Raw genomic sequence first — 13,520 nt, 5'->3', positions numbered from 1 at the left:
TTTAAGAAAAACATTAATATACTAATTGTTGGGGTGTTTATTCCATGGGATTAAGAGTGGTCTTTTTGTGTTTTGGACAGTGTTGGTTTCTTAATTTTATGTTGGCACAAGGAAATTCTGTGCCCATTTTACAGATGAGCAAATAGAGGTTGCAAGGGATTTTAAGCAAATACCCCAGGGTCACTCAGCTAGTAAATGGTGGAGTCAGGATTTCTTTTGTGTGTGTGGCTGTGTTGGGTCTTAGTCATGTGGGATCTTTCATTATGGCAAGCAGGCTCAGCAGTTGTGGTGCACGGGCTTAGCTGCCCTGTGACATGTGGGCTCCTAGTTCCCTGACCAGGGATTGAACCTGATCTTCCACATTAGAAAGTGGATTCTTAACCACTGGACCACCAGGGAAGTCCCTGGAGTTAAGACACTGAGTCCTTCAGATTTCCTGACTTTCCCGGTAGACATCCTGACTCTAGGGTCTCCTTTTGGATCCTGGGGCGTCTGGTAATCCCCCAAAGCTGCCCACTGTAGTTTACAGTTCGTCCCAGCCTCAGGCAAGTTAGTGAACTGTGCCTCTGGTTTCCCATCTCAATGATGGTGGAGAATCACAGTTCTCAACCCCAGTGTTAAGATGAGGACTAAATGACTCGATGTTTGTAAAGAACAGGAGCAGTGCCTAGCGTTTAGGAGGTGCCTTGCATTTGGTAAAGAACTGCGTTTAAACAGCCCTCAGGTGAGGGGGAGGAAGTATGTCTGACCTCATTGGATCCTAAGTTCAGCTTGTGTTCTAGATCACGTGGACAGCGGGGTCGGTGGCAAGGGAATGCAACCTGGCTTATGCCTCCGAAAAGCAGGAGGTGGTGGTCAGCTACCTTCCTCTCAGCCACATCGCAGCTCAGATGATGGATGTCTGGGTGCCCATTAAGGTCGGGGCTTTCATCTACTTTGCTGAACCAGACGCTCTCAAGGTATCAAGGCTGAGGGCAGCCCAGATGGGTGGACGGCTCCAACAGGGCCCAGATCTGGGGGTGTGGGGTCAAGGTTAAGGGCAGCTTGGAAGGGTGGATGGCTTCATCAAGGCCCAGATCTGGTAAGCAGAGGGGTTCCTTCTCTGTCCTCAGCTAATGCTCCCCTTTAGCAGCATGTGAACTGGCTAACCACCTAGTTTTTGTTTTTATCTTTATCCAAATCATGGTGTGCACGGTTTTTCAGGCTGTATACTGAACTACCTAAGACTAAAATGTGAGTGGTACTGAAGGCAGAATTTGTGTGTGTGTGTAGCGTTTTGGTTTTAATTCAGTATTCCCAGCTCCAAAACCCTCCACAAACCAAACATTTTTGGCAGTAGAATCTGACCTGAACTGATGTGAAGCTATTTGAGTCTTCATGTTTACCCCACTTACTGGGAATATGCATATCTACAGAAATATTAGTGGGTTTCTCCAGCGCCTCAGCGGTAAACAATCTGCCTGCAATGCAGGAGGCACAGTACACGGGGCTTTGATCCTTGGATTCAGGAAGATCACCTGGAGAAGGAAATGGTAACCCACTCCAGCATTCTTGCCTGGAGAATCCCATGAACAGAGGAGCCTGGTGGGCCATGGTCCATTTGGTCGCAAAGAGTCAGACATGACTGAAGCAACTTAGCACTAGGAACGAAGCCGTTTTAACTTGTTTTTGGCTTCAGCACACAGGATCTTAGTTCCCTGACCAGGGATCGAACTCGTGCCCCCTGCAGTGGGAGCACGGAGTCTTAACCACAGGACTGCCAGGGAATTCCTGTCTTAACACTTATGCAACTGCAGGAATGTTTTCAAGGAGGCTGTGCCATTTTACATTCCCACCAGAAGCGTACGAGAGGTCCAGTTCCTCCATATCCTCACCAACACTTGTTGTTACTATTTTTGTTTTTATTGTTATTGCCATCCTTTCACTTTTCACTTTCATGCATTGGAGGAAAAAATGGCAACCCACTCCAGTGTTCTTGCCTGGAGAATCCCAGGGACAGGGGAGCCTGGTGGGCTGCCGTCTATGGGGTTGCACAGAGTCGGACACGACTGAAGCGACTTAGCAGCAGCAGCAGCAGCAGTGGACGTGAAGTGGTCTCTCTCCTATTAATTTGCATCTCTCAAATGATTAATGATGGTGAGCAACTTTTCTTGTGCGTATTGGCCACCTGTGTATCTTCTTCAGAAAAATCTCTTGTTCACAGTTTTGCCTGTGTAAAAATGGGGTTGTACATCTTATTGTTGAATGTTGTGTTCTTCACACAAATTGTTTATCAAAGATAGGTTTTGCAAATGCTTGCTCCCAGTTCTGTGGCTTGTCTTCTCATTTTCTTACTAGTGTCTTTTGAAAAACAGAAAATGTTCACCTCTAATGAGTGTTAACTCTCCAATTTATTTTTTTTTTTCCTTTCATGCTTCTGGTGTAATTTTTAAGAAAATCATTGCCTACCCTAAGGGCTGGAGGAGGAAATGGTAACCCACTCCAGTATTCTTGCCTGGAGAACTCCATGGACAGAGGAGCCTGATGGGCTACAGTCCATGGGGTCACAAAGAGTCAGACACGACTAAGTGACTTCCACATACTGTATCTAAAGTCACAGAGATTTTCTTCCATGTGCTCTTCTGGAGGGCTTTTAGATCTGTTAACAGCTCTTACTTTTAGGTCTGTGGTCCATTTTGAGGTAATTTTTGTGTCTGGCAAGAATGCTCTAAGTTAGCCAAGCTCGCTGCTTGTTTGTCTGTCTTTGGCACTTTTATTGAGTATCAGTTGATCATAAATGTAAAGATTCATCTTTAGATTTTCAGTTGTTTCATTGATCTTTATGTCTGTCCTTACACCAAAACCTCACGGACTTTATTTCTCCAGCTTTTTGGTAGTGAGATCACCTTGTTCCTGTCTACCAGGACTCTCCCAGTTTCATAAATAAAAATTACCCCACATTCCAGGAACACCTCCAGTTCTGGACACATCGGGACAGTTGATCACCCTACATTATAGTCAGTTTCAAAATCAAGTAATAGTAAGTCCTCTGGTTTTGTTTTTCAGCGTTGCTCTGGTTATTCTAGGTCCTCTGCATTTCCATGCAGTTTGTCAGTTGGTATGAAATATCTTGCCTATTTTTTATAGTGATGACATTGAACCTGTGGAGCAATTTGAGGGAGACTCTTTCATGACACTCCACTTCATGCTTGGGCAACAGTTTCTTTAGCCACTCCCCCCACACTGGCTATGTAGCCTGTTTTCATTTTATTACAAAATGATGCACTAAGAGCATCTCACATGTGTTTCTCCATGTATTGGAGACTTTTGTCCAGCTGAGTTCTATCACCCACAGAAGTGAAGTTGCCAAGCTGTATTTAAAATGTTAACAGCACTGTCGCACTGCCTTCCAAAAATATTCTACCAGTCTGTACGCTCCACTATGTCCCCAGGGAGAACGGGTTAAACTGATTGGCCACTGGCTAGTCAATGGGCTGGCTCCCGTGGGTCAGGAGCTCACCTTGGTCCAGAAAGCTAAGAGAAGGTTCTCCTGGGCTGCCCTCAGTGGCTGAGGAGAGATGGACACCTGGGGTGCAGGTGTTGCTGACTGAGCTCTGTGTCCAGCAGGGCACCTTGGTCAACACCTTGCAAGAGGTAAAGCCTACTGCCTTCCTGGGGGTACCCCGAATTTGGGAAAAGATGCACGAGAAGATAAAGGAGGCTGTTGGCAAGTCTTCAAGCTTGAGGAAAAAGGTGTTTTTGTGGGCAAGGAATATTGGCTTAAAGGTCAACTTGAAAAGGATGCTAGGGTAAGTGGTGGGACCACTGGGGCCAGGCATGGAGGGCGGTGGGTGAGGGGGCTCAGCCTTCTCCAACTGGGTCCCATCCACCCCTGTGTGGCTCTGTGGCTACAGAACCTTCCTTGGCATCCATGTTCACAGGGAACATGACCCTCCCATGAGCTACCGCATGGCAAAGGCACTCGTGTTCACCAAAATCAAGAATTCCCTTGGCCTGGATCACTGCCGCATTTTTATCAGTGGGGCCGCACCCCTCAACCAGGAGACTTCTGAGTTCTTTTTAAGCCTGGACATACCAATAGGCGACGTGTATGGTATGAGTGAAAGCTCAGGACCCCACTCCATATCCACCCTGGCAAACTACAAGTTTCTAAGGTACTGGTCTCCTAGGCAGACACCTGGTCCTCTGGCAATGCTGGGTCAAAGGGGATGGAGGTGGAAGGGTTTCTGGGATATGGTGAATCCTGACTTGGTGTCTCCAGCCTCCAGGCTCCAAATCTTCATGACTGTGGGAAGCCCAATTTGTCCGAGAGCCTGCGGACAAAGAGGGAGGTCTCCCAAACATTCTATGTATGTACCCTCCCTATCTGTCACTTGTGAGCTCTGCCTCCAGATGTCCCACCCCAGGTTGACCTCCTGAGGCCTAGGGACCCTTCATCTCCAAGAGGCTTTGTTTCAAACATGTCCCCAGGCCCCTCTGGCTTTCTCCCAAGCTTAGCTCACCTTGGGCTGCAGGATGGAGCCCAGTGACACTGATGCAGTAAGAACACCAAAGGCGAGTTCCACTCGGAGCCTGGGAGCCATGTTCCTTCTCAGGACCTCCTGGTCGTCCTTCCCTGGCCCCCTGGCCCCCACCAAATGCACCATACTGCAAGTTCGAGTCTCCTCTCGTGTTTGGCCAGGTTGCATTTGGCTTTGAACTTAGTGATATCGAAGTCTGATCTTCCGAATCTGGCAAAACCATCTCTTCCTTCTTACTTTACTCTGTACATCAATATCCACCCCTTCCAGCACACAACTGCACCTGGGTCTGTTTTCTGTAACCCCAAATGCCCACTTAAGCTTTGTTTTTTTCCCCCAAACCAAAGAGTAGCCCTTCCTTAAACAGGTGGTTTTTTTTTCCTGTGTAGAATTTTTTTTCAGCTTTACTTGGATGAACACATCAAACTTGTACAGCTTCTGAGTTTTTCCACACTTCTAGGAAAGTTTTTAATTGGGAAGTCATAAGAATCCTCTTTGTACTTTTTTTTAAAACTTATACTGGAGTATAGTTGCTTACAAAGTTATTTGCTGCTGTATAGCAAAGTGAATCAGTCATCTGCTGTTCAGTCACTATGTCGTGTCCAAGTCTTTGTGACCCCATGGACTGCAGCACGGCAGGCTTCCCCTGTCCTTTACCATCTCCCAGAGTTTGCTCAAACTCATGTCCATTGAGTCGGTGATACTATCCAATCATCTCATCCTCTGTCGTCCCCTTCCATTCCTGCCCTCCACCTTTCCCAGCATCAGAGTCTTTTCCAATGGGTCAGCTCTTTGCATCAGGTGGCCAAAATATTGGAGTTTCAGCTTCAACATCAGTCCTTCCAAAGAACACCCAGGACTGGGTGTTTCCTTTAGGATGGACTAGTTGGACCTCCTTGCAGTCCAAGGGACTCTCAAGAGTCTTCTCCAACACCACAGTTCAAAAGCATCAATACTTTGGTGCTCAGCTTTCTTTATAGTCCAACTTTCGCATCCATACATGACCACTGGAAAAACCATAGCCTTGACTAGATGGACCTTTGTTGGCAAAGTAATGTCTCTGCTTTTGAATATGCTGTCTAGGTTGGTCATAACTTTCCTTCCAAGGAGTATCTTTTAATTTCATGGCTGCAATCACTATCTGCAGTGATTTTGGAGCCCCCCAAAATAAAGTCAGCCACTGTTTCCACTGTTTCCCCATCTATTTCCCATGAAGTGATGGGACCAGATGCCATGATCTTCATTTTCTGAATGTTGAGCTTTAAGCCAACTTTTTCACTCTCCTCTTTCACTTTCATCAAGAGGCTCTTTCATTCCTCTTCACTTTCTGCCATAAGGGTGGTGTCATCTGCATGTCTGAGGTTATTGATATTTCTCCCGGCAATCTTGATTCCAGCTCGGGCTTCTTCCAGCCCAGTGTTTCTCATGATGTACTCTGCATAGAAGTTAAATAAGCAGGGTGACAATATACAGCCTTGACGTACTCCTTTTCCTATTTGGAACCAGTCTGTTGTTCCATGTCCAGTTCTAACTGTTGTTTCCTGACCTGCATACAGGTTTCTCAAGAGGCAAGTCAGGTGGTCTGGTATTCCCAACTCTTTCAGAATTTTCCACAGTTTATTGTGATCCACACAGTCAAAGGCTTTGGCATAGTCAATAAGGCAGAAATAGATGTTTTTCTGGAACTCTCTTGCTTTTTCGATGATCCAGCAGATGTTGGCAATTTGATCTCTGGTTCCTCTGCCTTTTCTTAAAACCAGCTTGAACATCTGGAAGTTCATGGTTCACATATTGCTGAAGCCTGGCTTGGAGAATTTTGAGCATTACTTTAGTAGCGTGTGAGATGAGTGCAATCGTGCGGTAGTTTGAGCACTCTTTGGCATTGCCTTTCTTTGGGATTGGAATGAAAACTGACCTTTTCCAGTCCTGTGGCCACTGCTGAGTTTTCCAAATTTGCTGACATATTGAGTGCAGCAATTTCACAGCATCATCTTTTAGGATTTGAAATAGCTCAACTGGAATTCCATCACCTCCACTGTATAATCATAAGGGATTTGATTTAGGTCATACCTGAATGGTCTAGTGGTTTTCCCCACTTTCTTCAATTTAAGTCTGAATTTGTTAATAAGGAGTTCATGATCTGAGCCACAGTCAGCTTCCAGTCTTGTTTTTGCTGACTGTATAGAGCTTCTCCATCTTTGGCTGCAAAGAATATAATCAGTCTAATTTCGATGTTGACCATCTGGTGATGTCCATGTGTAGAGTCTTCTCTTGTGTTGTTGGAAGAAGGTGTTTGCTATGACCAGTGCGTTCTCTTGGCAAAACTCTATTAGCCATTGCCCTGCTTCATTCTGTATTCCAAGGCCTAATTTGCCTGTTACTCCAGGTGTTTCTTGACTTCCTACTTTTGCATTCCAGTCCCCTATAATGAAAAGGACATCTTTTTGGGGTGTTAGTTCTAAAAGGTCTTGTAGGTCTTCATAGAACCGTTTAACTTCAGCTTCTTCAGCGTTAGTGGTTGGGGCATAGCCTTGGATTACAGTGATATTGAACGGTTTGCCTTGGAAACGAACAGAGATCATTCTTTTTTGAGATTGCATCCAAGTACTGTATTTCGGACTCTTTTGTTGACTATGATGGCTACTCCATTTCTTCTGAGGGATTCCTGCCCACAATAGTAGATATAATGGTCATCTGAGTTAAATTCACCCATTCCAGTCCATCTTAGTTCGCTGATTCATAGAATGTCGACATTCATATGGGAAAACCATAGCTTTGACTATATGAATCTTTGTTGTCAGAGTGATGTCTCTGCTCTTTAATGCAATGTCTAGGTTTGTCACAGCTTTCCGCCCAAGGAGCAAGCATCTTTTAATTTCATGGCTGCAGTGATTTTGGAGCCCAAGAATGTAAAATCTGTCACTATTTCCACTTCTATTTCCTTCTATTTCCTATTTGCCATGAAGTGATGGGACCAGATGTCATGATCTTGGTTTTCTGAATGTTGAGTTTTAGGCCAACATTCACCCTCATCAAGAGGCTCCTTAGTTCCTCTTTACTTTCTGTCATAAGAGTGGTATCCTCTGCATATGGGAGGTTGTTGACATTTCTCTTGGCAGTCTTGATTCCAGCTTGTGATTCCTCCAGCCTGGCATTTTGCATGATGTACTCTGCATATATGTTAAATAAGCAGAGTAACAATATACAGCCTTGTCATACTTCTTTCCCAATTTTGAACCAGTCGATCGTTCCATGTCCTGTTGCTTCTTGACCCACATACAGTTTTCTCAGGACACAGGTAAGGTGGTCTGGCATTCCCATCTCTTTAACTATGTTCCAGTTTGTTGTGATCCACACAGTCAAAGGCTTTTGTGTAGTCAACGAAGCAGAAGTAGATATTTTTCTGGCATTCTGTTGCTTTTTCTATGATCCAACAGATGGTAGCAATTTGATCTTTGGTTCCTCTGCCATTTCTAAACCCAGCTTGTACATCGGGAAGTTCTTGGTCGTGTGTGTGTGTGTGTGTGTGTGTGTGTGTGTGTGTGTGTGTCTGCTCTTTTTGGCTTTCCTTCCCAAAGGTCACCACAACACTGAGTAGCGTTCCCTGTGCTCTACAGGAGATTCTCTTTAGTTATCTGTCTTACACACTGTAGTGTATACACGTCAATCCCAATCTCCCAATTTATCCCACGCTGCCTTTCCCCCGGTGGGGTCAATACATTTGTTCTCTATGTCTGTTCACCTGTACCCTTTTTCCAGAGTCCACATTTATGCATTCATATACATTTTAAGCATCTGAGGCCTTCCTTCTTTTTCCACTTGCTGACTAAGGGAGTTTCTACACTTCACTCTAAAACCACCGACCCTTCTAACTGCCAATAGAAGAGATCTCAGCCAGGCAGAAAGAAAATACTTCCTTCTCTGCATCCTAAGACCACCCTCCCAAGTGGTATCACTAGCGAAAGGAATTTAATGAAAACCCAGATTTCACTAGCGCTCTGTCCTGTGGAAGTAACTATAAAGAGACTTTGGCTGGTCATTTTACCTAAAATCAGCTGTGCTGGTCACTGCATTCAGGGCAACATTCCTGTTTTCTAGAGAGGGTTTTGTTGCTGGGGTTGGTTGGTTTTCTTTTTTTTTTTTTTGCCACTCCATGTGACTTGCAGGATCTTAGTTCCCCGATCAGGGATGGAACCCAGACCCTCAGCAGGGAAAACATGGAGTCCCAACCACATGGCCACTGGGGAATCCCGTTGTTTTTAAGCTGGGAAGTCTTTCTGCCATGTACGTGAAGATAAAACCAACCTACAACTCCACTGGGCTTCCCAGTTCACCAGTGAAAGTGTCACTCAGTTGTGTCTGACTCTTTGTGACCCCATGGACTGTAGCCCATCAGGCTCCTCTGTCCATGGGATTTCCCAGGCAGAAATACTGGAGTGGGTTGCCATTTCCTTCTCCAGGGATCTTCCTGACCCAGGGATCAAACTCGCTGTCTCCTACATCACAGGCAGATTCTTTACCACTGAGCCACCAGGGAAGCCCGGTTCACCAGGTTTTTGGGAATTTGACTCCCTTGGTGGGACCAGCCCTCTCTCCACTCAGCCAACAGTCACAAGCACCCACTGGGTCCTGGGGAGGATGCAGCGGCAGCTCCGGCCCAGGCCAGCTGAGCTGGTGGTCAGGAACCGGGTGACCTCAGCCCCTGAGCCTCAGTCTTCCTCCCTCCTGTCCCCTGGCAGTTCTGGCAAAGTTGTGACAGGGTGTAAGAACATGCTGTACCAGCCAAGCAAGGATGGCGTGGGGGAAGTCTGCCTCTGGGGCCGGCATGTCTTCATGGGCTACCTGGAGCAGGAGGATGCGACCAGGGAGGCCATTGACGAGGAGGGCTGGCTCCACTCTGGGGACCTGGGCCGCATGGACAACCAGGGCTTCCTCTTTATCACCGGCCGCATCAAAGGTACTGGGGCTGGGTTCCCAGGGGCCTCCAGCGAGCAGGCCAGCCTTGAACACTGAAGGCTCTGCCTTTCCACCTTTCCACCTTTCATGGGGATGGGTGCTCACACAGATGTACAGGAACACCCCAGCCCATGCACTGTCCAGCCTAGTGCTATCCCTGTGCCCAGCATCTGGCCCTCAGCAAGATGGAGCCAGAAAAGCCGCCTATACTGGGCCTCAAACCTCTGTTCCCTCCCCTGTCATTTACAGATAACAGTAACTACAGAGTTATCATGATTAAATGAAATGATACAGAACAGGGATCAGTCAACTTTTCCCATAAAGTTGGTCACTGTTTTAGTCACTAACTCGTGTCTCTTTTGTGACCCCATGGACAGCAGCCCGACAAGCTCCTCTGTCCATGGGGTTCTTTAGGCAAGAATACTAGAGTGGGTTGCCATTTCCTTCTCCAGGGGATCTTCCCGAGCCAGGGACAGAACCTATGTCTCCTGCTTCTCCTGCATTGGCAGGAAGATGCTATACCACTGAGCCACCAGGGAAGCCCTAAAGGGCCCATGTATAGATATTTTGGATTTGCAGGATACAGGGTCTCTGACATAGCTGCTCCACTCGACTGCTGTGGGACAAAAGTAGCCGCAGTTGATGTCCAGACCTGTGGTCGTGGCCAGGCACTAATACAGACATCATAGGGTTTTCATGTGTCACTAATATTGTTCTTCTCTGGAGTTCCTTCCAACCTTTTAAAAATGTAAAAACTTTTTAGCTCGTGGCCTTACAAAAACAGGCAGAAGGAGCACTGTGGAATTTAGCCCACAACCTCTGATGTAGAGCATTTGGCATGGAGCCTGACATAGGCTGTAACTGTTCAGTAAGAGGGCTATGTTACCATTATTTCTGTGATAAGCAACAGAAAACCCTTCTTAAACAGGTTTGAGTGGAAAAGTAAAGCTGCTGGCTCAAACTGTAAAGTCCAAAAGTGCATGCTTCGGGCATGGCTGGATTCAGGTCTCTTTATCCTGTGACCAAGGTCCCCTCTGTATTTACACCATTCTTGTTTATTTATTCATTTATTTCTTTGTCTGCATCTGGTCTTACTTGAGGCATGCGGGCTCTTTGTCATGCGGGCTCAGTAGTTGTGGCTCAAGGGCTTGGTTGCCGCATGGCATGTGGGGTCTTAAGTCCCTGACCAGGGATTGAACTCACATCCCCTGTATTGGAAGCTAGATTCTTAACCACTGGACCACTAGGGAGCTCCCTGATGCCATTCTTGAGGAGGCTTTTCCAACTTGATGATAAGATGGCTGCCAACAGTCTAGGCTCATCGTTAACACCCAAAGGCTGAGGAAGAGTGTACTACTCCCAACAGCGTCAGCAAGTTTTATGTCTGATTCTCACTGGATCTTCCTGGGTCAGTATCCCATCTCAGAATGAATCACTGTAGAGGATGGAATACACTGACTGGTCCGATGTGGTCACAGGCTCACCCCAGCAGCCCACCCCCTCCCCAGACCACACAGAGATGGAGGGTAGTTCTCTAAAGAAACTCGAAGGACGGAGGAGTCACTGGGCAGACAGTATCACAGATGTCCATCATGGGCCCAAACGGATCATTCCTAGTGCTACAGGGACCTCAGCGGAGGTGACTGCAAGATCAGGATGGAATGGAGAGAGTCTGTGTGGGTGGGACAGGAAGCAGCAAGTGTCCCAGGATGGAGGAACAAGTGAAGACTGTGTCTCGGGCAGGAGGAGGAGCTCCTGAAGGATTTTAGGCAGGGGAAGACAGTGACACAATCCTTTAAGAGCCTGCCAAAACTAGGGAGGCACCACACACCCCCAGGAGGAGCCTGGACTTGGGATCTTTGAAAGTTGCCAGACAATGGGAACAGCAGGAGACAGAGAGTCAGGGCATGGTCAGAAGCTCTTGACTATTCTCCAGGCAAGGGCATACCAGAGGGCCTGGATCAGGGCACAGGGGACCAAGGAACAGGCCAGGAGTGGACAAGATGCTGTCCAAGTGGAATACTCAGGATGTGGATGCTCGATGGGAATCTGAAGAAGATGGGGGAGGAGGGGCAGAGTGACTCTGGGTCTGGCACTTGGAGGAGGACATGGAGAGCAACCTGGCCAAGGGCAGGGGTGCTCCTCTGCTTCTGGGGTTTTTCGGGGGAGTGGTGGTTGCTGCTGACACCTGGGCCCCTCTGATCTGCAAAGGCGCGGGGCCCCTGGGCTGTCCTGGTTGGACCCACCCCCAGTCATGCCTCGTTTCAGAAATCATCATCACAGCCGGTGGTGAGAATGTGGCCCCCGTTCCCATCGAGAATCTGGTTAAGGAGACGATCCCCATCATTAGTAATGCCATGTTGGTGGGCGACAAGGCCAAGTTCCTGAGCATCCTCCTGACACTGAAGGTAACGTGGGTTTTCCAGCAGGTGGGAAGCTGCATCTTGGTCCCTGGGGCTGGATGCTAGGGGTTGTGACAGGGGTGTCGCGGGGGCAGTGCGAGGTTGACAAAATAACCGGAGAGCCACTGGACATGCTGAACTGGGAGGCGATCAAGTTCTGCCGGGAGGTGGGCAGCCAGGCGACCACGGTGTCTGAGATCCTGGACCTGCGAGATCCCATGGTCTATGCGGCCATCCAGAAAGGCATCAGTGCTGTCAACCAAAAAGCCATCTCCAACGCACAGAAGATTCAGAAGTGGGTCATCTTGGAGAAGGACTTTTCCATCAGTGGCGGAGAGCTAGGTGAGTGGCCTGGAGAGCTTCGACACTTGGAGGCTGGTCCCCTGATGGTGTCCAGGGCCCTGTGGGTGCTGAGGAGACACGTCTTATTCTGGGAGTCAGAGGGTCTGTGGGACCAGCTGCCGACCGAGGGGTGGCTACCCGGAGGGAGATGGTGTCCACCTTCCCCCGATTCCAGCCCCAGCAGCTGCAGACTCTGATGTGTCAGGGAGGCGAGAAGACTGGGCAGTGTAGCAGGTGTGACAGTGGGCTAGACGGGTGATGGGTCAGGGTGAGACAGCAAGCTGCTTTGGCCAGAAGGAACTGGGAAGCCTGCTCTCAGGAAGTGGTCCTTAGGGTAAGACTCAGAGGATGAAAAGGAGCCTTTGGGGCAAACAATTGAAGGGGAATGATATTCCTGGCTGAGGGGGCAGCAGGTACCATGGCCCTCAGGCAGGACGGTGCCTGGAGAGTCGTGGGAACAACTGGGAGGCCTGTGAAGTCAGGGTGGAGAGAGGTCACGTTCAGCTGTAGTAAGGAGTTGAGATTTTATTCCCAGAAAGGGAGCTGTGTGTGTGTGAAGCAGACAGTCTCCTTCGCCATCCCTTAAGATGGCAAAGGCAGTGCCCCAGGAAGATACGGGCGTGGCCAGCCACCAGCCCAGCCCCAGCCACGAGATCCTGCCGCCTGGTCACGCCCAGGGTACACGGACTCTTATTTCACCCCCACATCTGAACCGGTTTTTGCTTTCTGGGCAGGTCCGACGACAAAGATTAAACGCCATTTCATCCTCCAGAAATACAGAAGGCAAATCTACAGCATCTACCAGTGACGGCGTTGGCGGGGCAGGGCCTGGCTGCCCTGATGGTGAGACCGGCTTGGCGGGCTGGGCCACAGACGAGTCCAACACAGGTGGTCTCCACACGTGCACACATGCTCAGTGGCCGTGGGCCCTGGATGGTGTCTGCCCTCCACTCACCCTCCACCTAGGTCCCAGTGGGGTGCGCCTACTCCTTCCTGCCTGGCTGTCACCTCTGGTAGCTGTTCTTCCTGCCTTTTCCACTCGTCTAGTAGAGGGAGCCAGGCAGTCTTTGCATCCCAAACCAGAGCCCAAATGTGAAATGCCCAAATGTTTCCTGGTGGCTTCTCTGTAGAAGCCCTTTTGTCAGAAACTGCTGTGGGAGGCAGGTGGGGGGAGTTCTACTGGCCGGAAGCCCAAGGAATGAGGTGTGACGGCCCATCCCAGCAGAGGCACGCAGGCCTAATTTTGGGGCTGCGCTGGATCTTTGCTGGTGCCACGGCCCATCCCAGCAGTGGCATGCAG

The 13,520-nt window shown here is 48.6% G+C and overlaps 1 protein-coding gene across 1 annotated transcript in view; it reads left to right on the top strand.

The window, feature by feature from the left end:
- The window catches only part of ACSBG2 (acyl-CoA synthetase bubblegum family member 2), a 31,739-nt gene extending 18,711 nt beyond the window's left edge, over window positions 1-13,028 (top strand). Inside the window, exons 7-13 of the mRNA XM_068981002.1 lie at window positions 783-959; window positions 3,607-3,788; window positions 3,921-4,154; window positions 9,260-9,477; window positions 11,745-11,884; window positions 11,974-12,220; window positions 12,955-13,028. Of these exons, the coding sequence (XP_068837103.1) occupies window positions 783-959; window positions 3,607-3,788; window positions 3,921-4,154; window positions 9,260-9,477; window positions 11,745-11,884; window positions 11,974-12,220; window positions 12,955-13,028 (1,272 nt within the window). The remainder of the gene's footprint in view (window positions 1-782; window positions 960-3,606; window positions 3,789-3,920; window positions 4,155-9,259; window positions 9,478-11,744; window positions 11,885-11,973; window positions 12,221-12,954) is intronic.
- The last annotated feature ends 492 nt before the right edge of the window (window positions 13,029-13,520 follow it).

This window comes from Capricornis sumatraensis, chromosome 9, assembly GCF_032405125.1.
Source record: "Capricornis sumatraensis isolate serow.1 chromosome 9, serow.2, whole genome shotgun sequence".
In the NCBI taxonomy this organism is placed as follows: Eukaryota; Metazoa; Chordata; class Mammalia; order Artiodactyla; family Bovidae; genus Capricornis; species Capricornis sumatraensis.
This window is presented reverse-complemented; position numbering and strand designations above follow the sequence as displayed.